Here is a 25,337-nt window from a genome sequence, read left to right as displayed (position 1 = left end):
TATTTTTTCTTAAAGCACACTCATGTAGAAATTGGCAACTGTTACAGTTAAAAAATATATATATCTTTGTCCTTATTAGATATTACTTGTGGATAATGATCACTTTCTGTCACTAGTACTAACTGGAGAAAACCATTGTATCTTGGTTTTCCTCACAGTTCAGGTGTATGATCTAACACAGATTTGAATGCTTTACAGCTACCATCCTTTGAAACTGTAGAAAAACTTAACTGAGTGCTCAGCTCTTAAAAAATATAACTAATTACACCAAAAAATATCTTAAACTGTACTCAAAAAATCAGGAAGCCTCTGATCTGTAAGTGTAATGTACTAAATTTACTTTTCAATCTCAAAGCTTGTTTCATAGGGTGTGTGGTGTAATAATATGTTAGTATGACTGATAATTATATGATTTTTGTGTTTAGTAAAGCTACATATTGTTAAGATTTTTTTCTGAAATAGGTTAGCCCTAACTGGCTGATATAAGGTTAGATTTTTCAATAATTAATTAGTCCTTTCTTGGTTCTATGCACAATGACTTAGTATGGTTTTTTAAAAAGAAAAAAAATGGGAAGAAAAAAAAATGCCTCTCTGGTGGTCCCTTTGCTCATGCCTTCTTTTGTACTGTGCTCACTGAGTCTCGCCATCTATTTTGCTTGAAATGAAAATTGCTAGGGGTTTTTTTATAACCTTTTTTTTCATAACCCATAAAATGTAAAGTTTTCATGGAAAATGTGAAGTGCCTGACTTATGAGTTCTGAGCATTCATGAGGTCAAGGTTTGGTACCTTGAGGAATGCTAACTAATAAATTATCAAAATTTAACAATGAATTCTATTCAGCTCAGATGAGAGAAAGTTTTCATGTTAATTACTGGTAACCACAGTAAAGAAAAATCAGGAAAAAATTAGTAATATTTTAAATACATGGGATGCAGTCTTACAAAGCAGAGCAAAACAAGGCCTCCTCAAATTTCAGTCTTCCCTTCTTGTAGGATTCAACCATCACTTGGTAGTAATCACAGTGCAGTCAGGTTCAAGGTGCAGCCATAAAAGTTAGCACTTGCACCACTTATTTTATAACATATATATATTTAAAAGTTTTGGGTGCCTTCTGGCCATTCATGAGTGGATTAGAGCTAATTTCAAGTATAGGCAAACCCCTGACTGCATAGGTGAACCACAGATTTAATGTATTGAACACGTTCTAACATAGGTAGTTTTCCTCATTTTAGCCTAATTTCCTTCAGACTCGGATCCTTAATATAAATCTTATAATTCTGTACAACCATCTCTTACTTAGAGGTTCCTTTCACTATATATAGGTGTGTATAGTCAGAAAATTGTATATTTCTGTTGGAAGCTGTCTGTCTTCTCTCCCACCCATCTTTATTATTCTTAAACTCCTTTTGATTGTGTTGCAGCCTTTTCTTTTTGAAGTCTTCAAGTATGCAAAAATTCTGTTTCCTTTTCTTCCTGTTACCCGTTTTATGTTGACAGTAGGAAAGCAATTATATGCTTCTAATGTTAACCTTATATATCCAGTAAGAATTATTCCATTGTTTCGGTCAAAGGCGTTTTCTGGCCTTTTGGACTGATAAGAGTTTTCCCACCTTCCTGGTAGCAGATCTCAGTTAGCATTCAGTGGCACTTCCAGACCAAGTATTACACAAAAGGTGGATCAAGGGTTTGCATTGTGGAAGGGGAAAGGTACTGCAGCCTGGGAACATTTCTGTCCTGTACCTACGCTGAGTAAAACTACAGTTTTGGCAAGTACCTATTTCTAAAGTAAATGTGTTTGTGATTCTGTGAATCCCATGATGCATGCATCTCTCTTCTTGTGACAAACTTAAGCCACTCTGTCCTGTTGTCCCAGGTCTTACAGAGCTTTGTTTTCTCTTCTTTAGCATCTCTGGAAATTGCCAAGAGCAAGTTTGCACACTATCATGTCACCCTTTCCCTGCATGTGAAGATGTTTAATATGGAATATAGAAATCTTTACATGAACAGGTACCAGGTGCTGTGTGGTCCCTCCTACCTGGGCAGGCAGGGCCCGGGCTGATACCCCAGGCTCATGTGAGGGCAGCATCGTGGTCTCTGCATTCATTCCTGACCATACTACTTCTGTGTGCTTCTGCATCTCCAACTGCAGGCATGTGGGACAGCAGTTGTACACTTTGTGGCAGATTTTAGCCCTCGACAGGTGTGGCTTAAGCTGGCTTCTGTGAGGGCACCTGTCCTCCCATCAGCAGGGCAGATTTCCCAGGCTCCCGACCTGCTGTGGCCCTTTGTGATGGGCTTCCTGGTATGGTGCTCACAGACCATCCTTTGAGATTCTCCCTCTTCTCGCTTTGCCTAAGCAAACAGGAACAGTAGGTCAGCTTGAACCCAAAGCTGCAAAACAAGTCTGGCAAGTGGAGACTTCAGAGACATCCGTCTTCAGTCTGTGCTGCGCTGAGTATGGACAGGGAGTATCTTTGGAGGCATCCTATAGTCTTCATCTTTTCACACGGGATTCAGGTTGGTTTTCTGATGAAGATGGCTAAAGGTCTGTAGCGGTTTGCTTTTGTGTGTATTCTCTAGGCATGTAATGAATTGATAGATGAGGAGATTGTCTATGTCCCAGGGTTCTTCCGATCCAATCCAGAGGAGTTCTGTGACATACAGTGAGGCAGCACTCTAATGTGGGTGTCTAATACTAATAGACTTCTGTAGTGAAATAATCAGATCAAACTTGGTAAATCCTCAACCTGGGTAATCGAATACAAATTGTAAAGAGGGGTCTAGAGGAAGAGCATTCTTGAATTTTCTGTGTCTGCTAAGGGGATGGTGTGGTTCATCTTCTCTTAGAGTTCTATGAGTATTTCTGTTGGATATTGGACATTCTTGTATGGGGAGAGGGTGCTAGCTTACAGTCAGGATAGCAGAATAGATGGATGCAGGAAATGTCAGATGGAGCATATGAATATAGCAGACATACTTAACTAGCTGAAGGCTTCAACGTAGCAAAAGCCTTCCTGAAGCCTGTGTAGATGCTGAGATTTCTGATCAGTGTTAAAGTCTGCCACTACAACTTTATTACTGTTAGTTCCCATTCTAGATCTAGGCGTGTAAGGCTATGTTTATTGTTTTGCTGTATTCACACTTTCTTTTGCTGGCTGGATAAACATGTTGAAAAGGGATTTATTTGAGATTTGAGGTTTCCACTCTTGAGACTTCCATCACCTGGAAATGACCTTGCACTTTTTCAAGCAGAATGTTGAAGAGAGTTGGGTGTGAATCCATAGCAGAGGTAATAAACTGCACCAAAACATTGAACTTGTGAGTGAGCAATTCAGTACAACTGGCTCCAAATAGTGGTGTGAATATCTGCATGAAAAGCAGTTTTGCTTTGCCTTGTTAAAGCCTAACATGAGTGAATATATGCTTAGGGCTTCAGCCTATAGCCTAGATATCCTGTATCAGACACTGGGTATATCAGCAGTCTGTAAATATTCAGGGTGGTGACATGAGGGGAAAACACTATAATTAAAGAGATAATTACAAGAACAGTGGCATTACTGGAGGAAAATACATTTGTAAAGTCATCTTGTGCCACCTGTTGCATTTATGGAACAAAGTTCAAATAACATGAAAGCTCTTACCTTCTCGGGGTAGTCTGTTCTGAGCAGAGGAAGGGAAAAGTGGACATTTTTCTTCTCTGATGATGAATCATGGAGGAATTTCGGTAGCAGAAATGAAGAGCTATTATTTTTTCTCAGAATGGTGTTCATGGCTGGATTTTGTGTCACAGGGTAAGTTGGCTTAACTTTATGACTCCTAGATCTTGTAAATGTAAACAGGCTTGCACAGTCTGCTAAGTCAGGAGCATATAAGGTGTGTGGCTGGGGACTGTGTTCTTGGAAGCATTCTGAACTCCATGTTTTATATGTGCCAAAAAAGCACGATTTTGAGAGTCAGTGTCAGTTTTGCTAGCTCATTGTTTCTTGAAAATACACTCTGTTCACAAAACACACATTACTGGAAGAGCTGAATAGTGGGTGGTAGAGTTTGGATTTTATTTTAAATCCTCTTTTCCAAAGGAAGTAAAGTATTAGATATTTTAAGATCTATTTTTTCATATATGGTTTTTACAGAACTTTGTTTCCTTTCAAATAGCACCTCTCCAAACTTGTTACCATGTAATATCTGTGATGTGCTTAAATGATTTATTTGGCTCAGACAAGTTACTCAGTGAAAAGTGAGCACATCAGCAAAACCAGTCACAGCTGACATCCTTCCAAAGCCAGAAAAGTTCATAGGCAGTATATCCATCAAGAGGGAGCTGCTGATGCAGAAATCAGTTTCACAGCATTATGACACAATTTTATAGGGCAGTTTCTGCTGCTGGAATGTGTTTAGTATATGTTTTCTAATAAAGGGGTTATTACTTTCAGAGGTACCAGTTATGGTAACATGGCAAATTTTTAAATTCTTTCATTTAAGTGTCTGTATTGACTTGTCCTATAAAACTGAGGGACTCCAGCCTCCTTTTCTAACTTCTTTTTTCCTGAAATTTTAAATACATCCTGCTTTGGTTTTTTTAAATAAATTTAAAATCTTTATTCTTTGTGTTAAAAAGTGAAAGTGAAGGATATGTATGGTTTGAGAGATGTATTTTACAATCGTGTCAAGATGCGTACTGTGATGGGAAGTAGAAATATATAAAATAGATGACATTATCAGCAGATTTCTGAGAGTGGTCCCTCTCAAGACCCCTGAAATTGCTAATTATTTCCCAGTACTTGTGTTAAGAAGTTATTTTAATTCCTTTCTAAACAACAAAATTATAATATTCTAAATTAAAATGTTATAAAAGTTACTATTTAAAAGTTTTGGTGACTTAATTGTGGGGGAAAATATTATTTCTCCAGCTGTGCGCCTTATTATAGGAATATGCAACTCTGAAATACTGATAAACAGGCCACCACTTTATTCCCCTGGATGATGATTCCTTTGAGAAAGCAAGAACCTTCAAGAATCTTTCAAATTAGAGAGAAAGCCACACCAACAGAATTAGAGTCAATACAAGAAAGTGCCTCTAGGCTCCTGTTCCGTCAGATCCACTGACTCTGAATTCCTTGAACCTGCTTTCTTGCCCCTTGGACCTCCCCAGCCTCTGCCTCTGATTTTTCACTGCCCATTTCCTAGGATTCACTCTGTCTGAGGCTTCTTACAAAGAACAGCCTTTTTCTAAGGGTGGTTTTCCTGTGACATTAAGGTTTATATATGTCAATGAAGGAAAAAATGTCAAAAATTATTCTGTTACTTCAATATATGTAAATGAATCATCAAAAAAACAAAGTCTGACTGTGTCTGTGACTTTTGAAATGAAAAAATATTTTCCTGGCAATTAGTGCTCTTTGAAAAGCCTTATCTAATTAGAAGCTGTAGCATAAATGGCATTAATGCCATCGTATGTGGAGAGTTAGTAAGAATGTAATTTTTCCTGCTTTTATGGTGGCTGAAGAATATATGAAAAAATAATTCGATAGCAAAAAAATTAAAAAGAACTAAAGTTACCCTGATAAATAAACAGGGATACTTTGCTTCAGTAATTTTGAGTAAAAATACCTTACTATTCTTATAGCATGCTTTTGCTTTCCCATAAGGAGAATTGTCAACAAGAAGGTATTTATTCTCTGGGCAGAACCAGTCTGGAGTCAGGATGTAACTTTATTTACTCTCTTTATCTTTTTCATTGTTCTTTCACGAACTTTCCAGTATCATGTGCTGTTGCAATCTGCTTAGCTGTACTGAAGTCATGCTTAATAAGAAGGCCTGCACTAGTTCCTTTTACTGTGCATGCTTGTGCTGTTTAAAAAAATCCCACATCATCTTCAAATTAACCTTGAAGGTTAAGCTAATCTGAGAAGATTGAACATACGTGGTCTTGTGGTAAACCACACTAAATTAAAAGGATCAAAGCTTATTCTAAGATTTCCACCACTTCCTGGTTGAAACTAGCTCTTGTATTTATTTATTTATTTAATCTTATTTCAGAACCATTACTTCTTCCAAAGCAGGAAGTGAAGATCAACAGAACTTTTCTGTGTTGCATTTCTTGCTCGGTGATTGAAAAACAAAACAAGAGAGATTCTATTTTAGTCATAAGTCAATCCAAGCTCACACACAACTTCTGTTTCTTGCACTTTGACTCAAGTGTGGCATAAAACCTTCCTTGATCTTGTTAGTTGGTGTTTTTTTCTGAAAGTAATGGGCAAGGACTGCTGATGAGAATCTTAGTTACTTTTATGTACTAAAGAGATGACAACTCTTCTTTAGTACCTGCCAGCAGTCTTTGGTGTCATTGACAGTGAGTTTGTCAACTTGCAAACAATTTGGGTTGAGGGACCAAGCTGTGTAATAGGTTCATTCTTTCCTTTTGGAGTGAGGCCAAAGAGCTAACTGGAGGACCCTATGGGAATCTTCTGTAGGAGCTGCTGCTTCTTCTCCTTTCTTAACCCCACATGGAAAAAATGTGAGACTTTTCCACCTGCACTGATGTCAGCATGCAGTGAATCTCAGCCTCATCTAATTATTTTAATCAGACTTACACTTATTTCTCATTTCAAGGTTTCTATTCAATTTTGGAATTTTTGTAAATAGAGGCCACAAAGAAAGTGAGTCCAGAGACCAAGTTAGAAGAAGACCTTGAAGGGCTCAGTGGGAATAACTTGTAGTTGTCTTCTAGTAAGGAGTTTTGTCCACTTAACAAACAGGTATTAGTTGGTGGGGCAGTTGGGAGAGAATGATCCTGTAATTTCAGATGTGACTCATTAGTCAAGAGTATACTTTTAAAATTTGTGACTAGTAGAATTCTAGTGACAATTTATCTTAGATTTGTCCTGAATTACAGTAACTCTTGTGATTTGTGAATTACCTAAAGTAATCTTAGTCTGGATGGGGCTGTATTCTGAAAATCGTCAGGAGTTTCAGATGTAGTCTTAACATAGTTGCTTCGTTGCATTATTCATGAGTAGTTCCCTGAATGATTCCATCTTTTGATTTACTTCTCTGAGGAATCACTTTAGAAGTCTCCACAGTATGTGACATGTTGCTTATATGAATAGATGTCAGAGGGATAGTTGAAGAACTTGCTTATATGTGTCCTTTGGCTTTCAGGGAAGGAGCTACTTGCTTTTAAGGCTTTTATGGGAAGGAAAGATGTAATCTATGTTTCCCTCCTTTTTGTGTTCTAGGTGAGAGTCATAAGCTTTCATTAAATACAACCAATTTGTTTCATGCAGTGAGCCTGTGCAGCAGAATTACTCTTTATTTCCTAAGCCTTTATGATTAAAAAATAAGCATTTTCTCTGTTTTAGCCAAACATCCAATTCTTACCATCTTTGGTGGATTCTGAAGGTGTACGTGAAAAAATAGATAAGGTCAGTTATTATAGTAGGTCAGATATTTTTGAGGAGAGCTAGCATGTGAAATCAAGAATTCAAGATACTGCCTTCATCCTTTTACATTAGAGAAGTTTTACCTTTCCAATACTGTGTGTCATAGTGGGCTTTTGAAACAGAAACTCAAAACATGTCCTTCTTGGGAGCCCAAAACCACACAGCTCTTCTTCATCTCACTTTGAAACTCTCTAGCTTCTACCATCTAAACCTGTAGGACTCCAGCAGTGTGTTCGAACATTTTAATAGGACTGTGCATGTGGGGCACAGGTAATATTTTGCTATCTATACTGTATCATCTACCATGATGGCTATCAAAGATTATTTAAGGACTTCAGGTGCAAGTACAGGTGGTGTCTACTACCTTGTTTAGGGTAACCGTTTCACCTTTTGACTGATGATATTTGACCTTGGTTCCTTCTCTGATTCTTTCCTGACTTCCAGCTATTGAAAATTATGTTCTTTGTCTACAAGGTAAGCTCTAATAATATTTTTGCAGATGTTGTCATGTGACTTTACAGAGTTATTTTAGGGCTAGATTCTTTGGCAGGGGTTGGGGAATCAATCTACTGAGTTTTTTGGGTGTTTCCCTGTGTAATTAGAAGTTATTTCAAAGTTGAGAAGAAGAATTCTCTAACATCAGTAAAATTAGACATTTTATGCTATGCTTTGCTTACAGAAATATATGGGGTTTTACTTGGATCAAGTAAGACGTGACAGCCTCCAAATGCATGTGTTGAATAATGATAAAGAGAGCTAATTTAGTATTTCATTAAAAGATGCCTCCTTTGGGCGAATGAAGTATATACACTGATTGTGATGAAGTCTTGTAATACTTCGCACATGAAACAATTTGTAGACACAACAAAATGCTCTGCAGGAGAAAAGAGATCAGAGATATAAAACATAGATTTGGTAATCTTTTAACTGAAGCAGCCAGACAAAATGTATATTTAAGATAGCCTAAGAGAAGATTGCTGGTTTTTCTCTGAGTGCGACTGGAACTTTTAAGGCTTATATTGTCAAACCTGCCTCAGTGGTGAGGCACTGGCACAGGTTGCACAGAAAAGCTGTGGCTGTCCCATCCCTGGCAGTGTTCAAGGTCAGGTTGGATGGGGTTTTAAGCAACCTGGTCTAGTGAAATGTGCCCCTGCCCATGGCAGAGGGGTTGGAACCAGATAACTTCCCAGAATGAGGCGTTCTGGTCTGGTTAGCATGCCCCAAGGATGAGGAATGCACGTCCGCAGTTCAGTGCAAAATCAACCTCTGCTGCCATTTCCACTGAAAGCATTAGAGGAAGTTTGATGGTACCGACCTTTAATATTAGAGCTTAAAAACATAAGAGCTGTCCTAGTGGCCCCAAACAAAGCCTGTTTCCTTCCCAAAGGGAAAAACTTGAGGTTTTGGCCTTGCTTTTGAAATTTTGAATTTCTTTCAATATGAAGTTGTCTAAATGCAGGTCAGACTTTATGCAGAGAACTTCAGTTGTGTTTCAAAAACATCTAATGAGCCATCAGGTTTTGACGTGTCAGGAGATTGATTTGAGGATCATGCCCTTTGGCTTAGGTAACAGCTTTCTCCCTGAAGCCACCTTTGCAGTGTATCCAGTTTACTGCCTTGAACAACTAGAATCTGTCTGGGGGTTTGAGTGTAAAGCTCTTGCAGTCACAGGAGTTATGGATCCTCCACCCAGTATTTTCCACTCTGGCATGCTTCCAGTATAAAAAAGAGAAAAGGTATTCCCAAGCCCATTTTATCAGATGGGATTTCAGCCATTAGGCCAATTTCAGGTCACCTCAGTTTAGCCGGCTTCAGTGTTCCAAAGTAACCCAGCATATTTTTCGGGAACAGGGAGTCATAAACAGAGTAATAACAACTGTTTTCCACATTAGATTGCTTCCTTCTCAGTTACGAAAACCTATTATTATTATTGTTTACATTTAAACAATGAGAATGCTCTGTCCCCTCTCTCCCTGTCCCAGCACATGCAACCTCAAACCCTTATGGTCCACAGGATTTTTATGGATGCTCTGTAGCACAGTAGTTGTAGCGCACTGTTGCCCTGAAGTCCCCTCTCCAAACAATGGGCTTGTTCACTCTTGAATAGTTTAGATTTCTAAAAAACGATTTCCTCTATGTGACTATGTTTATTTTAGAAAGGAAAAAACAGAGGTTGCTGTTGGTACCCGCAAACAGCATCAGTGCTTTAGAGACAGAAGGCGTGTTTTGGAGCATAATACTAAGAGTTATCCAAGCAAGGAGAGGCAATATGGTAAAAAACAATGCTGTAAGAAAAGAGAAAACGTGACAAAGCAGACTTTGGGTTACAGTTTGCCAAATTGTGGAGCACACCAGAAATATACAGATTAGCTTCTAATTTCTGCTGTTGCACAGGTGGCACTGACTTCAGCAGAAATGCTGCTGCACGTGGGACCAGGCTCCTGTTAGATCTGAGCCCATTTCTCTGAGTTTAGGCTTCAGGCAAAACCTCAGTTGCTGACTTATAGCACCACACTCTATCTGAAGACCTACTTGCAAAAAGAGTATTTGCACAAGCTCTTGTCACCTAACTGCTGGTGGCTGCACCTGTGGATCTTTAAATGCCTGTGAATCCACCCCACCTGGCTGGCTGAAGTTGAACACCAGTCAGCTGCCAGGTGAATGCATGCTGCTTTTCTGGGCAAGCTGATAGAGCTGTGAGCCTTTTCATTCCACTCAGGTACTGTGAGAGTTTCTTTCTTCTTACCTGAAGGAAAAAAACATGAAATAAGCTCAATGAAATTAAGGGGTTTTGTTACTGGTTTGTGGAGACTAATATATGCTCTTATTTGTTTGTAGCTGAGCTGCTGGTTCCCTTACTACCTAATAAACTAGACAGAGTAACAGGAAGATGTGGATTGTTTTTTAGTGCTCTAAGGAATTGTGTACATCTAACAGTAGAGACTTGAACACATCTCATATGTAAGCTGCCCCAAATTTGTTCATACTGTGGAGAAATTTAGAAAAAACAAAGCCCTGAGAGCTGCTGGAAAATACTTCTAGAATCTCACAATGGAAAAAACAATGGAGTATCTGGGGTCCCTTACACCTGGCTTCCCCAGGTGCTCTGAAGAAATCTGTGCCAAATGTTTCTTAAAAAATATCTCATTACCTGCCCTGAAGTTCCCCTCCAAAATGTAGCGTAGCAAGTAAACCCTCACTGGGGAGTGGGAATCCTTCTGGTGTTACTTTGCTGTTGTTCTCTTTGACTGAGCGATGTCTTTGGTTCTTTGCTAAGCCTTTGAACTGGCTGGTTTTCTGTATTTGTTATCCTCTGTATTCTGTGTTTGGTGTCCTGGAAAGGTGTATTCATTGCTGGCTAAACTGCTATAGTGTGGGGATCAAAAGAGCAGTAGTCAACAGGAATGTGTTTGAGTAAGGGGAGATGGAGGCTTCTAAATAAAATCTGTCCTATTAAAAAGACACTGTTAAATACTTCAAAGATTGGCTTTAGGATGAGACCTGAATTGAACAGGCCCTACTTGCTGCCACCATAGTGCAGGGAACTACAAAGGATGCCCTCACCTTTGGTCCACTTGCCCTGCGCTTTTTCACTTTAGTGCAAATACAAGGATAAGGGCTAAGTTAAAATTACATTGAACTAATCAGGTACACACTTGGTAAGGCAGGAGCTGGTGGGAACTAAATATATGTTTTACACAGGCAACAAGAGGAAGAGCCGAAAGAATGGCTGGGGGTTGTCTCTGGGTTATCTCTCAGTCCTTTTTGATTCATGGGCATTAGTTCAGCTGCTGCATGTGTCAGAACAAGTGGAATTTGCTCTTTGGCCTTTGTTTCATCCTTCTTTACATCTTCATTCTTCTTCTTATGGTAAGAAGAAACACAAAACTGTTTCAAATGCTTTTGAGGGTTGAGGTGGTTAACCCAGAGCTGCAAAAGGCAGGGACTTGGCAAGTTTTGTTTTCTGTTAATTGCAAAATCCTGATCAGCGGAAGTGAAGAGGTGGATGTGATGAGTTGCCAAGTTTTTATGGGTCTTTCCTCCTTATTAGTTAAAGCATAATTACATCTCTTGCATGGTGCATCTATTGTTGTTGTTGCTCATCTGAAAATAGTGGGAAGGGTTTTGAGGTGAGCTGAAAAATCCTGCTTTCTGAAGTTAGAGGCTAATGCTAGTAAACTGCCCTTGGCAGAGGAGTGGTTTTATTGTTTGAATGCACAACCCTGCCTGAGCTGTCACACCTGGGCAAAGTAAATACAGTATAATAGGGCAAGTAGCAATATTTAATGTGGAAAATAAAGGTAAAGCTGCTGTTGAAAAGCTTGGTCTCTATACTGCTTTCATGAATGCGCCAGGAAGCAACCCACGAAATTGGAAAAGAAGGAAAATATTTGTTGCTTTAGGTTGATTAAAATCTTGGGGACTTGCTGCTTTTTCAATCAGGTAAGGGTATAGGTTTCCTGTTTGCTTCCTGGAGACTGGAAACAGGACACAGTTACAGCTGCTGTGCTGCAGTTGTTTATGGGTGTTACAACCGCTCTTTGCAGGGTTAGATTTTTTTAAGTATTAATTAAAGGATCACTCTCTTTAAAAAAAAAAAAAATACAATAATGTTTTCTTAAAGATCTTGTGTCTACAAAATAAAAAAGGTCAAGTGTGATTGTATGTCGTGTATTTCCACAGAGAGCAACCAATGTGAGCCTTGTCTTTCCTTCATCAACTAAATTTAACCAAGAGTATCACACTGCTAAGCATAAGGAATAAGGTATTTTATTCTCTTGCTGCAGTGAGATTTTCTTTCTGGGAAGGAATTGAATTTCTGTCGAGAACCTAAAGCAATTCTCTGGGTTGACTCTCCAGAAGAAGCTAGTCTAAGTGTGTTTTATGTTCTCTTTGGTTTTGATCCGTGGAAAATGAGCTTTGTTTTACTCTTTGCTTGATGTTAAGTCTCCTTTTCCTGAGGAAACTGGGGAGCTTGTTGAAGCTCAGGGGGTTAGAAAGAGCGGCAGTGGGAGAAATTGATACACTATATTTGAAACCTGTAAGTGGAGGAAATGGTGAGCTTTGAGGACTGCTTGACATGTTTGTCTGCATTTTTTCACTTTTCCCAGGTGTGTGTGGACTTGGTGGGTTGCACGGCCACAGGCAGCATGCATGCCTTGGCCACAGAAATTCTAAGTCATGAGTCAAAATCAAAATGGGCTTGAAAGTAAGAAGCTGTTAGGTAGACAGTGACATTCTTATCCTATCAGTTATGTGGGTTTGACCATTTTCAAGTGTAACCTCATCGTAATGTGAGTCAGATTTATGCAATGTAAGACTTAAAGCTGATGGCCAGCTCTAAGGGAATTTGCCTATACTCACCAGTCTAAAATGGCAGGTACCTGAGATGATCTAATAGCCAGATCTATGTATTTATTTATTTTATTTGAAACTATGAATGATCCTCCAGTACTGAAATATCATAACTAATTTATCCAAGTACACCCCAATGATTATTTTAGAGATGTGATAGAATGTTTTCTGTCTCTTAATTTTATCTTGAATTCTCTTCTGTCCTGTTTGCTGTTTTAAGATTTCTGCAAATGTCTTTTCCCTTCCTTCCTTTATAATAAATAATTTTGCAGCTTTTATCATCAGTGTTACAGGAGCGGATGATATTTTTGTTGGAACCAATTCTCCCACAACTTTTGACCTGAAAGTTTTTCTGCTTCCTGAGTATCTTGTTAATCTGGAAAAAAAATGATTCTGTGTACTTTGAGTCATAAAAAGGGTTTCCTATTGCTGATGAAGTTTTATTTTCTATTTTGACTATAAATATAGTTTTGGTTGTGGCACAAGTCATCATTTGTTGTAATGGTCTCTTTGTTTTCCTTGCTTTCTGAAGTAATATTTTTACTAAGTTTGTATGTTTCAGTGTACAAAATAAACCTGATTTTCCTTTCCTGAGTTTAGTTCCTGTGCTACTTTCATCACATTTCTGTTCTCAGTACTCAGTGTGGGGTTTTCCCTTCTGCCACTGAGCTCCATGTCCAATTATATTTTCTGTCTCCTCTGCTTGCTCCTTTAATCCCACTGCTGCTATAAAAAATGGATCTCATCCTCGTGGTTTTCCTGAATTTTAGTCCTACCTTCTACCTAATGTCAGTGGTGACTTGGTTTCCATCTTTAATTACAGCTTTCAATTCTTATCAGACTGTAGTCTCCTGTCTCCTGAATTTTGAATACCATTGCAGCCAACTGAGACACAGAGCCAGAAGTCCTCTTTTCCTCTCCCCAGTGCAGTCTGCGTAGACACATCTCACTGCAGGCATTGCTGTACATGGAGTACTGCTGCTGTTTATGATATTAAAAAGGTCACATCGATTTCTTGCTTGGCTTTTGCAGCTGTGGACAGACAGAACTGTCACCAAATACTACAGGATGAAGTATTTTACTACTAACTCCTGAGCGATGAAATCTGACCTGAAGGAAAATCCGGGTTTTGTGCATCTTTGAAATGAGAAGCCTTGGTAAATCCTGCAGCACAGTGAAGGGGAGGCCTATGATTAAATACTTGTGAGGGAGCTTGCCTAGAAGGGACGTGTAAACAGAAAATGCAAACTGCAAATATAAACAGTTCACAGAACACCAGAAAGATATAATTTTAAAATCAGAAATTGAAATGGATGTGTGGTAACTGCATTCAGTGGCCAGGCTTCTGGCATGGTTTTTGGGAGAACCTCGAGGTCACAAGGTCAGAGAAGTGCCATCCTTGATAAATTTTACTTTCTGGATACCTGGTGTAAGGGATGTGTAATCTTCAAAGCTTTGAAATGCAAATTGTACTTTCAAAGCTTAATTTCTCAACGGATTTCCTTATGTTTCTTCTTGGCAACATCGTTTTGGAAGATATTTCAGGGTTCATGCTATGAATTGAACAGCATTTTAAAGTGCCCCAGCAACTATTGCTATTATTAGCATGCTCATTTTCATGGAAAGAGTGTCTGTCTCATGGTTCATAGTCTTTATTGCTTTTTTCTCACCATTATTTTTGATTGCATGTGCTTGCTTAAATTTAGGTTTGGATGTGATAGAGAACTTTTCTGATGACTTAGCATCTGACTTGAAAACTTCCAAAGCACTTTCAAAATGGGTTAGTTTTATTGCTGCACAGACATTTAACAAGCTGCTTTGTATAGTGGATTTATACAAACTCATGTGTGTGTTTTTGTGTGAGTGTGTATAAACTCCTTTTAATGCTTTGCAGTCTCTTGATGTAAACCAGACAGAATTGGCAATTTTGAATGATGACTTTAAAAGAGTGAAACCTTTTTTGCATTCGTTCTTTGGGGAACCCCCTCCCCACAAAAAAAAAAACAATCCATCCAGAAGAATTAGAAGCAGAAAATGAATAGGGCTTTTATGTAGTCTTGTATGCTAAACTAGATGCTAACAGATTGTGCATCAAATTGCTAAATGTCTTCATAAATTCCCTCCAATTATAAATTCTGAGGTTGCAGGTGCAAATTAAGTGTATTTTGCTTTGTGTTTTTAGAGAGACTATACATTTACACTATGCTAAAGATCATCCTATAAGAATAGATCTGTCATGCTGAATCCCACAAAGTGCCACATCATTCTATTGATGTCCTTTTTGCTAAGTACTGCATCCCTGAAGGAAAAATACATTCAATAATTATACTTTAATGTTGAATTTACTGAACTTTAATATCCTTTATCACTAACCAATGTTGCCGCCCTCATGCTTCACACTTGCATATGTTTTATTAAACAGGTACAGGATCTTGTATTATTTGAGCCCCAGACATAGCTTCCTTCTCTGGGTTTCATAAAACTGGGTTTTACCCTCATTTGACTTTGCATGCATTCTTTAACCGCATCTCCCACAGCTCATTGCTCTGTGGGTTGGAATATGTCACTCACAGCCCACATTGAGGTGGCAGGGAGAGTTTAACCTGAGTGTGGAACGTGTGTGGAGTTGAAATGAATTTTCCTGTGTTTATAAATATAGAGACATGTGCCCACACAGATTTTCTTAGGAGGGCTGTTGCTCCTGTGTATTTCAATACAGGTTAAACTTGCTTTTAAATATTGTTGCTAACATGAGTGCCCACATAACACAGCTTTCCTCTCCAGTTGTATTTCAGGCTGGATCATGAAAGCCAGGGAAGGGATTAGTGCTTCAGTTCCTTTCTTGCTGCTGTGCTTGTGCACAGTAAGAGGACCAGGTATTATAACCATAGAGCAAACGCTTCCTGTATGCACGTGCTCCAAAATAGAATGCTAAGATAAAAAGCATTTGGTTTCTGTCCGGAGCCCTTTTTTCCCACGTGACTGTTTCACAGGGGCCTATAGTGTCATTAGCCCAGTGAAATTTTAAGCTTTCTGTGTAGAATAGATCTGCTAAGAAAAAAAAAAAAACAAACTCAAAAAAACCAAACAAACAAACCAGATAAAAACCAAAAAATCACCCTTGCCTGAAGTACCATTTAGCCGAGCAGCTGAGGTCTCTTTCCACAGAGACACTCTGTGTGGGCTCTTGTTCCTTCAGTGCAGTGGGAGCAGGCTCTGAGTCTGCTATACAGCACAGGCTGAGCTCTCTGTACAGTTTCCATGTGTTCAGTCTAAGGACGCTGGTTCCTGAAAGTGGGAGGTGAAAGGTGTGTCTAGTTGGTTAATACTGAAGGGTAGCAGGGTTGAAACAAACAATGCTATATATTGGTCCTTTTAGCCTTGGTCATTATTAGATCTTGAGTGGTCATGGAAAAACACATGTAACTGTGGGTTTTGGAGCTTTGAAGCCTAGGAAAGAGGAAGTTAGATGGGACCCTGGAGGATGGATATTACGAGCTGTGCTACTCCAAAAAAAAGAAATTATTTTTAAACTAGTTCTTGTGTTTCACCTGAATGACTCGTTCCACTATTCCTTCTGAAATCTGAAGGCAGAAGCCTGTTGAGAAGTGGTTGTCCGCATTACGTACAACATGAAGAGGCTCTGGAGTAGGCAGTGTTGATTAATATGGGGGTTTATACTTCCTCTCTGTCTTGACAATGAGAACAAGCACAGCCAACACGCAGTAGGGGGTCCTTTTTCCCCCTTTACATTCGTGGGTTTGGTTTTTCGTTCAAGGGAATAGCCAGATTGCCAAAATACCAGGTTCCTGTATCTCACTGAATCGGTGTAGGTGAGGGTGATACTTCCTCAGAAGGGTGTAGCTCCTCATGCACTTGGTTTTAATCTTTGAAGGAAGGCCATGAAACTTCCTTGCCTTCTCTTTGCGAGTTTGGAAAGCACTCCTGTGCCTGCTTTATCACTGTGTAAATATTCTGGTAACAAGAATTGGGTCTTCAGCATGCTGTGTTGCAGGTGACAGCAAACCCGTGTTACTACTCACAGTCTTATCTAGCCAGCCAAGCATATTGCTGAGGACTCCCACTAGCAAGCGTTTGAGACTGACTTGATGCTGTTAACTAAGAAATGAGTATTGGTGTGCATATGGTGTATCGTATGTAGTAGGATTTCTAGCTGCTCTGAGACTGTTTTTCCTGGAGCAACATTATAGTGCAAGAGCTAGAAATAAAATGCTGTAAATTGTGATCTTTGAGGACTACAAGCCAAGATAGCAATCTAGGAGTACACACCTCCACCAAGCCATTTAGGTGACAGTTCTGGAAAGGAAGGAGTTGAGACCAGACGTAGATCCTGTTTCTGACTTTGTGACAGATGTTGTTACCTGATCCAAGAGAGGTCGCTTACTCCTCTTAACTTTCACATGTGAGAGTATTTATGTGACTTGCAGGAGCATTGTGAAGACTCATTCACCGATTTTGAGCTCTCATCTAAGTCCAATATGCTAGTAATGACCCTGCAGAATACGGAAAAGTTAAGTGAAAACTTTCTAAGGAGTGTTATTTCTTTTAAATATACCTTTAATTAAAAATATCTAATTCTGCCTAGGAAACACTTGTGTTTTGACATAGTACGAAATGTAATGGGCTCCAAAATTAAACAGCAGAATTAAAATACATTAGCTCAGTTATATTCTTCAGGTCACATTTTAATGCCATGCACTGAACAGAGCTGTTTATATAGATGATAGTTATATTATAATACATCTGACTGGTTTGGAATTATCAACAGTTCCTGCTCTGTGGCAGATGACTGGTGAGAACACAGATGTGGGGTGCTTCAGAAAATAACCTCTGGTGTGGTCTGTGGATGACCTGGGTTTGTTTGGGGGTTTTTTATGGAATTGGTTGATGGCTGGAAGTGCTAAAACAGAAATAGAGCTTTTGCCCATCTGCAAATGGGATTTTGTGAACAGATGTAACCATCAATTCAAGCTTTTTATCCTCACTGTCCTCTTTCCTTGACCCCTCTAGTTGGGAGAGGGGTCTTATAACACCGTGAAGTGAAGAAAAACAATCCATTTGTTTTCATATGGTTGTTGCTGTCACTCCCATTCCTTGGCTCACTCTTTGTATTAGTGAGTCTGGATGGTCAGTAACTAATTTAAAGTGTATTATTCAACAGGTAGTGTGTCACTGGACAATTACTTTAAATGTAATACTTTAATATGGAATACTTTGGTTCTAATTGATTTCTTCATCTGTTGCTTTATTTCCCATTGCCTTATTATGAATCAGATTTGTACATATTTCAATTTAGAAAGTCACATTATTAGAATACATGCCTTTTTTGACAGTTGCTGCTGCTTTGGATAGGCTCCTTTATACGGAACAGGTGCTTGATGGATTTACCACCAAGGAAAACACCCTAGTTCAGTTCCGGCAAAGACATATGGGTAAGAGTTCCCTCAAAAACAGGAAATGATGGATGTATTTCTGGGGAACTTTCTCACCAATAATACATTGGAAATGGACATCTGCTGCTTGAGTAGTTAATTTCCCTCTGGAGTAGGACTGAGTGTTAGGAAAAGATGATAATGATGGATTTACTGGATCATCACTTGTTAAAGCTAGGGCTCTTGAAGGGAAGTTCTTGACAAGGCACACTTAGGATTAATTTTTTAATGCAGTCTTACTCTGATAATGTTTGCACAGTGTGTGTGTTCACATTTAAAGCAAACGGCTTACATCTAATGCATGCCAGCACTTATGCAGGAAGACTAGAAGCAGTAGCCAGCAACCAGCAAGCCCTTCGGAGACCTCTGAGCCTGCTGACAGGCACAGTTGCTCTGCATGTAATTTGAAGAAAGCCATTGTGTCCCTGGTGGCTTGGCTTTGACTGAAAGATGGAGTTTTGCGCTCTCATTTTGCACTGAAGACCGGCTCACAGATAAATAGGTCACTGCCTGCGGAACTATTTTGCAGTAAATCGATTAGAAGCAACATGACCTTAAGCCTGATCTCCTTGCTCTACAAAGATATTGCTGAATTGTGGCTTCTTCTCAAGAAAAGCACAGGTGTGTCTAGTTTTTCAAATTTAGTTACTTAGGCAAGAACTCTTGACAGACAATATCATCCTACTGAGGAAAATGGGATGTGTTTTAGTATAAAGGCAGAAGTTGTGATCTTTTTGTGTACATTCATATATAATTTATTGTAATGGGTGTGTGTGTTCTGTCCTTGTGTAAACTTGCAGTGTATCCTTTTATTTGCGGGTGTATTTCTTGGTACACCAGATGTATCTGCTAAATCTATTCCTGTATTTTTCACGGAAGGTACTTTGTTCAGGATTCGCTCATGCAGTGATTATGGCAATCAGAACTGCTGCTAAAGCTTACAAAGAGAATTTGCTGTTGCAAAGGGCTGTCCTACTGTTGCTGAATTACAGTGGATTTTAATTTTCAATTCATTGCATTTTACATAAATATCAGATATGTAATTTCTCCTGATCCCTATCTGAGGCAGGGAAAAAGCATAGTTTCTTCCACAGGGCATAATTTGGCATCCCCTAGTTGTCAGTATAGGAGGGTTAATCTAACATGCATTATTTTTTAAATTCCTTCAGTCAAAGCTTTCTATAGGAATGTTGTCTCTGTTAAGATATAGTGAAATAGTGGAGATATTATTTGCTGTTAATAGAGCAGCTACAGTCCATTACAAAACTGAAAGCGTGTTTTGTGGAATAGGCACAAGCAAAAATTGCTTCCTTATTCTGGTGCTTGAATTCACATTTCCAGTTCTGTTTTCTGCTTTTGGAATGCGTGACTATTGCAGAGGAGGACCAGAGAAAAAGCACTGAGTCCATGGGCTGGTGTCTAACCTTCCAACATTGTCGCTTTTGAAATGTCAAAATTAAATGAAACAGGTATGTAAAGGGTGGCTCTTCTAACTAAAGGGTGGCTCTTCTTACTAATCTTTAATTAGTATTACTAATTGAATTATCAACATGTGAAGCTGGGTGCTCTGCGTCTCAGTAGTGCTCCATGCTATTGGTTTAATACCAGAAGGCATTATGCTGCTTAAGAAGAATTGATGAAAGATTTAAGAAAGGTGGAGGATTTAATCGGTCTGGGTAACTTTTGGTCTTTATGTGCATCCTTTGTCTGTGCTGAAAGGGGAGGAGTGGATTTAGGAAACATTGATTATTACACAAGTGAGTGAATGGCTGTTCTAAACTTCAGAACCAGGGAGTGTTTTCTATTAAACTATAACAGTGCATATGTAGCCATGCCAGGACTTTTTGTCTACGTTGCCAAGATTAAAATAGGGGGTTTTAATTTGTGTTTGATTATTGAGAAATGAGTGGGGCTTCTTTTGTTAGCAGCTATCAAGGCTTGATTTTCATCTGTTGACTGCTGCCACTTCTTGTGGGCATGTTCAGTGTGCCAGAGATTGCTTCTTCCCAGGGAACTGTTGAAAGATTTTTGTTAGAAGTGGGCAGGAAGGTTGCCCCTTTCCCCAGCACTGTTCTTTTCTCTTCTTTCTAAGCACTGTAGAGGCTATTTCTTGCTCCTACGGTCAGCAGAGGGAAGAAAATGAAAATGAAGGAGATACCCATCTTTCCAGTCTCATCCCTATGAAAATTTCCAAGGAAAACTGCCTACTCAGGGAATTCCTTTGTCAGTCCACATCCAGGAGTGAGGGTGGAGAGATGGCAAAAAGGATGGACAAACTAAAAAAGAGGATAGGCTTGGAATATAGGTGTAGGACCAGAGTGTCTGTTCTGCTTAAGACTGTGCATATAGCTGTAAGCAGTGCTGGTTCTGGTTTTCAGCATCTGAATAGGGATGAAAGCACCTCCTGTCTTGTAGATACACTGTAAAAGTTTCTGACACAATTTGAGGTTGCACCAGTGTGGTGTGGAGCCAGTGCTGCCCATCTGTGGCCATGGATCACCAGGAGTTAGCAGGCTGTCTCCAAGGAGCAGGATCTCATGGAGTATCCCTCATGGAGATTCTCCTAATTTTCTCACCATGTAGAGGAAATGCAGAAAGAGGATGACTGGAGTCCCAGCAGAGGTCTTCTGTGTGTGCTTCTAATTCAGGTGTGTGTTCTTAAAATCTGGCTGTCTCAACCTTATTTGCCATGAAGGTGGACTCCCTTCATTTGTTGGATTCAGGTGCAGCACATGGGAGTTTTATGTTGAGGAACAAATGGTGCAGTGGATGAATCATCGTCATTTGCTGCATCTCAGTGTTAAGAGCATGCCAAAGCTTTACCTGAAGGAGGTAAGCAAGGCAAGTCAGTACCATGCTTGTTTGAGTATGAGACAGGTATGAAGTGATCTTCTCAGAACTATAATGCTGCAGCAGGAAGGGATCTGCTGTTGGGTGATAGTTTTGCATCCTGTGAAGCTGTTAGTTGTTGACACAGGATCTTTTTGGAGCGTTGTGAACCGTTCTTAGGAAACAAATTATTGGCATGGGATATAGGTCTAGGTTTATAGACGTAAATCCTCATCATAAAACCACTGATGTGACTTACTTTGTTCATTTGGCTTTTTGTTTGTTAGTTTTAACTTATCTACAGTTTCAAAGGAGAAAACTCCTTAGTAAGGTCAAATGAGACTTCAGATGAGGATGTTCAAGGTCAAAGTTTGTTCCTTAGCCTCTTCACAGCACATGATTGAGAGATTCTGTCTCTCATCATTGCCATGTTACCTTGAAATGAAGGGAGCCTTGTATGTTTGTTTCCTCAAATACTTTTATAGACGCTGAATTATGGGCACTTCTCTAAGCATTAAATATTCAGAACTTTCTTAATTTACATTGCTTTTCTCTTCAAAATGCAGCCCTATTGCATCTCCGTTTTGTGCAGAAGACCCAAAGCTTTTGAAAGTGGAAAGCAGTCACTGCCAGTACTTTTTAAAGACCCTGGCTTTTATACACCTACATTCCATGGAACTGTGTAATTGTAGCAAACTAAGTTCAGCTCTGCTGTACTTGGTCTTGTTTTCAGGTTTTATGCTCACTTAGGTGAGAGAAGTTGTGAAAGTCATCACATTCAGAGTAAGTGAACTATCTCTTCTCAGTTTGAACATGGCAGGGTTTTGTTGGTTTTAAGTTCTAAGAAAGGATTTTTGAGAGAAAGCTATCAGTCATGTTTGACTGATGATATCAGTCATATTTGAAAATATAGCAAAACAAGTTCTCAAAATAGAGGTAACATCTAATTAGACTGAAAGCAGAATCTAATGTTTTTCTTGCAGATGAGACACTGAATTAAATCCAATAAAGTAAATCTTCATTGATTTAGTTTGCACACTTAGTTTCTAACAAAAACTGGCCTTGCTTACAGGGCCAGAGCTTTATTTAGTAGAACTTGGTTAGTCATTACAGCCATGTGCCAGATTCTTAGATTGGAAAATGTATGGATGCTTCATTTGAGACCTAAAAAAATAAGAAAATGGGGTTCTGTAACGCAAAGGAGAGGAGGCTCCTGCCAAGCCTGTAGCACACTGCCTTCAAAACACTGCATGTGAGCAGCAAAGGTGACTGTCTTGTATTAAGAGATTCTTTAATTCCCTGTTGTAGAGAGATACTGAACCCAGTATCTCTCTTTATCTGATCTCTCACAGAGATACTGAACCATTCCGTGTCCTGCTTCTGTTCAGATTGCCTGAAGCAGTTCATATTAGCATTGCTTTAGTGACACATGATGGGTTTCATCTTTTTAATGGCATTTGGGTAGTAAGCCACATTGGTTCAAGAGCTGCTTCATTAATGACTCTGGCATCTGTGTGGTAAGGTGGGACAGCCAGTTTGATAATGAACTCTGTAACCTCTTCTTTGTAAGTCATCTGTCCCACATACTGGGAAGTTTACAAGCAACTCCAAATAAATAGCTGAAAACTAGTCCTCAGCTCCAAATAAGGCGCTTAGTGTTTGCTCTTCCTTCTCTCTCACAGCCAGGAAGTGCTTCGTATCCCCTTTCAAAACATAGGACCATACATCTATAAACTAATGAAAATGTGCTTGTGTCAAAGTACCATAAAATATATTTTTTGTTAGAAGTGACTCTAGCTATCCTCCATATCACTGAAATGATAAAATTCAAGAAAAACTTTTTATCAGGGCCTACAATGACAGCATGAAGAGCACCACTTTAAGGTGAAAGAGGGTAGGTTTATATTGGCCATAAGAAAGTGGGGTTTTTTTTGATGTATGATGAGGGTGGTGAGACAGTGGAGCAGGTTGCCCAGAGAAGTTGTGGGTGCCCCATCCCTGGAAGTGTTGAAGTTTAGGTTGGGTGGGGGCTTTGAGGAGCCTGATCTAGTGAAAGATGTCCCCCAGCCATGGGGGGTTACTCTAGATGATCTTTAAACTTCTCTTCCAGCCCAGACCATCCTGTGTCAACCTCATGATTGCTAACATTGCTATAATTTCTCTCCAGAATAGATGTCTACAATAAACAATTAGATTTTACCACTTTGCTGTTTTATAAAAGTGATTTTAAGTTTCAGATCAAGAGTAAAATCACACATTGTTTAAAAATCTTACCTTGATTCCAAAATATCCTCCAAGAACAGCCCTCTGTTCAGTAGAATTGCCAAATGTTGATGCAGCTGGTCCTGTGCTTGTTGACTTTTCAGTTAAACTTTGGGGGTATGCTTTGAGGCGTGTATTTTTCTGCACAGAGAGGGATGAAAACAGGTGGTTTCAGTAAAAAGAATGTTTGGTGTGGTTGCCTGAAAAGATGTCCACTTTGGCATACGTGTTTAAGCTGTGTGATTGCATCATTAGTTCTTAAGTCACGATGGAGTCCTATAATTTGAGTGCAGCTCTTTTATTAGGAGTTGATGTTTCTGTTTTCCATATTTTTAAGACTTCCCCTTCTTTGCAAGGCTCTAGTACTTAGAAAGCAAAATTCCTGTAATGGCTTTCTCAGAGCATTAAATCTTATTAAATGCAGTTGGCAAAATCTAGCATTTTTGTTATTCCATGGAGACTTGGTTGCTTAAGTACTGAGACACATCTGGGTCACTCATTACTAGAGTAATACTAGAATTACTAGAGTATTACTAGAGTGCTGGCTAGGGGAGCATTCTCTGCTGCTCAGTCTGTATCTCATATTTCTTCAGGAAGTATCAAAAAAAAGAAAATTTTGCTTTTTGCACAATCTGCTGCTTGTAGGTGACTGAGTGCATCTGATACTTTGGAAATGTTTTTATACTAAACACTCAGCGTGATTTGCAGCATTAAGGAGTTAATGATGCTGCAGTTTGGAAATATTTTAATACTGTTTTGGTGGCATGGTTCCTAGCAGTCTAAAACCATCCTGCAAGAACAGAAAAGGGTTTACCAGCAGGCTTGTCTTTCTCATGGAAAGAGGATGAGAGGAATATTATTGTTGCAATAGGAATAGCATGCCATATGCACCAGGTTCATTTTTACTCATAGGTAGTAAGTAAATGTGACAGTATTGTTGCCTTTTAAGTCCTCGTTGTGGCTAACAAAATCTTTGTTATAATATGGCTCTGTGGCATGACTCAAGGTTCCCTGTACTTCTCAGCTGGGGAAGGGAGTAATTATTATGACTTGAAATAGCACAGAGAACATCTCTTTCTCACCAAAATATGCTAGGTTCACCTTAGCACTGGATGGACCAAAAGCATGGGGGAAAAAAAGTAATTAATGCCATATTTGGTAACAGTTTCATATTTCCTGCAAAAATTGCACCATCTTTCCTCCCACCTGCTCTTTTACCTTGTTTTAGAATTTTTTCAAATACAAAGGAATACTAGGTCTTGTTGTTGATCCCTAGATTGACTTTCTAATTATTACAGCATTTTCTTCTAGTTACAGATTAGCAAGTGTTTGATCACTCTTTTAAGCCATACTCAAAATTAAAGCTGATCCCTGAGAAGCTGTGGGGCTATGGAGTATGTGTGTCAAGCAGGTGTGACTGATGAAGCAAAGAGGAAGGAGCTGTAGTATTTAGGACTGTATCCTAAGAGTACATCTACTGTATGTGGAAAAGGGAAGATTATATTTGCTCTGATGTTTGTGCTTTGAGGTGATATTATTTAGGCAAACTATGACAAAGAATTGTGTTGCCTTTTGCAGAAGGGGAGGTGGAAGAAGAAAGAGAACAAAGCCAAGTGCATCCTTTGACGTACAATATAAGTGGTCAAACCCCAAAATTTTAGGGAGCAGTTTGAAAGAAACCAAAATCTTTGCTAGGCCCCAAAGCATGCTTTTGAGCAGGTATGGGGACAATTACACCTCTTGTAATCTTGTGCTGGCCCAGCAGCATTGCATTTGCTGTATGCCTCTATTTTATTTTATTTTTTTTAAAGGACCAATGTTTAATCTCCTTACCTGAAACTGAACCATTATCCTTGTAGTTTTGTAGATAGTCCTGTGATAAATCTCTGACTCTGATCAAGAAGAAGAAAGAGGTGGACTTTAATCTTTAATTTGCATTGCAGGAAGTAGGAGTTACATTTTTTGTGTTATTTCACCCAGGACAAGTTCCTGTCC

The 25,337-nt window shown here is 39.1% G+C and overlaps 1 protein-coding gene across 6 annotated transcripts in view; it reads left to right on the top strand.

Annotated features, from left to right (window-relative positions):
* Window positions 1-25,337, top strand: part of MCF2L (MCF.2 cell line derived transforming sequence like) — a 159,290-nt gene that overhangs the window by 62,036 nt on the left and 71,917 nt on the right. The window contains exon 1 of one of the 6 annotated variants that reach the window (XM_065677898.1): window positions 19,657-19,720. The exons of the other annotated variants lie outside the window; for them this stretch is intronic. Coding sequence (XP_065533970.1) covers window positions 19,699-19,720 — 22 coding nt within the window. The 5' untranslated portion in view covers window positions 19,657-19,698. Of the gene's footprint in view, window positions 1-19,656; window positions 19,721-25,337 lie in introns of those variants that run through there. 6 annotated transcript variants of the gene reach the window in all.

Source organism: Lathamus discolor, chromosome 4, assembly GCF_037157495.1.
Source record: "Lathamus discolor isolate bLatDis1 chromosome 4, bLatDis1.hap1, whole genome shotgun sequence".
Lineage (NCBI taxonomy): Eukaryota > Metazoa > Chordata > Aves > Psittaciformes > Psittacidae > Lathamus > Lathamus discolor.
This window is presented reverse-complemented; position numbering and strand designations above follow the sequence as displayed.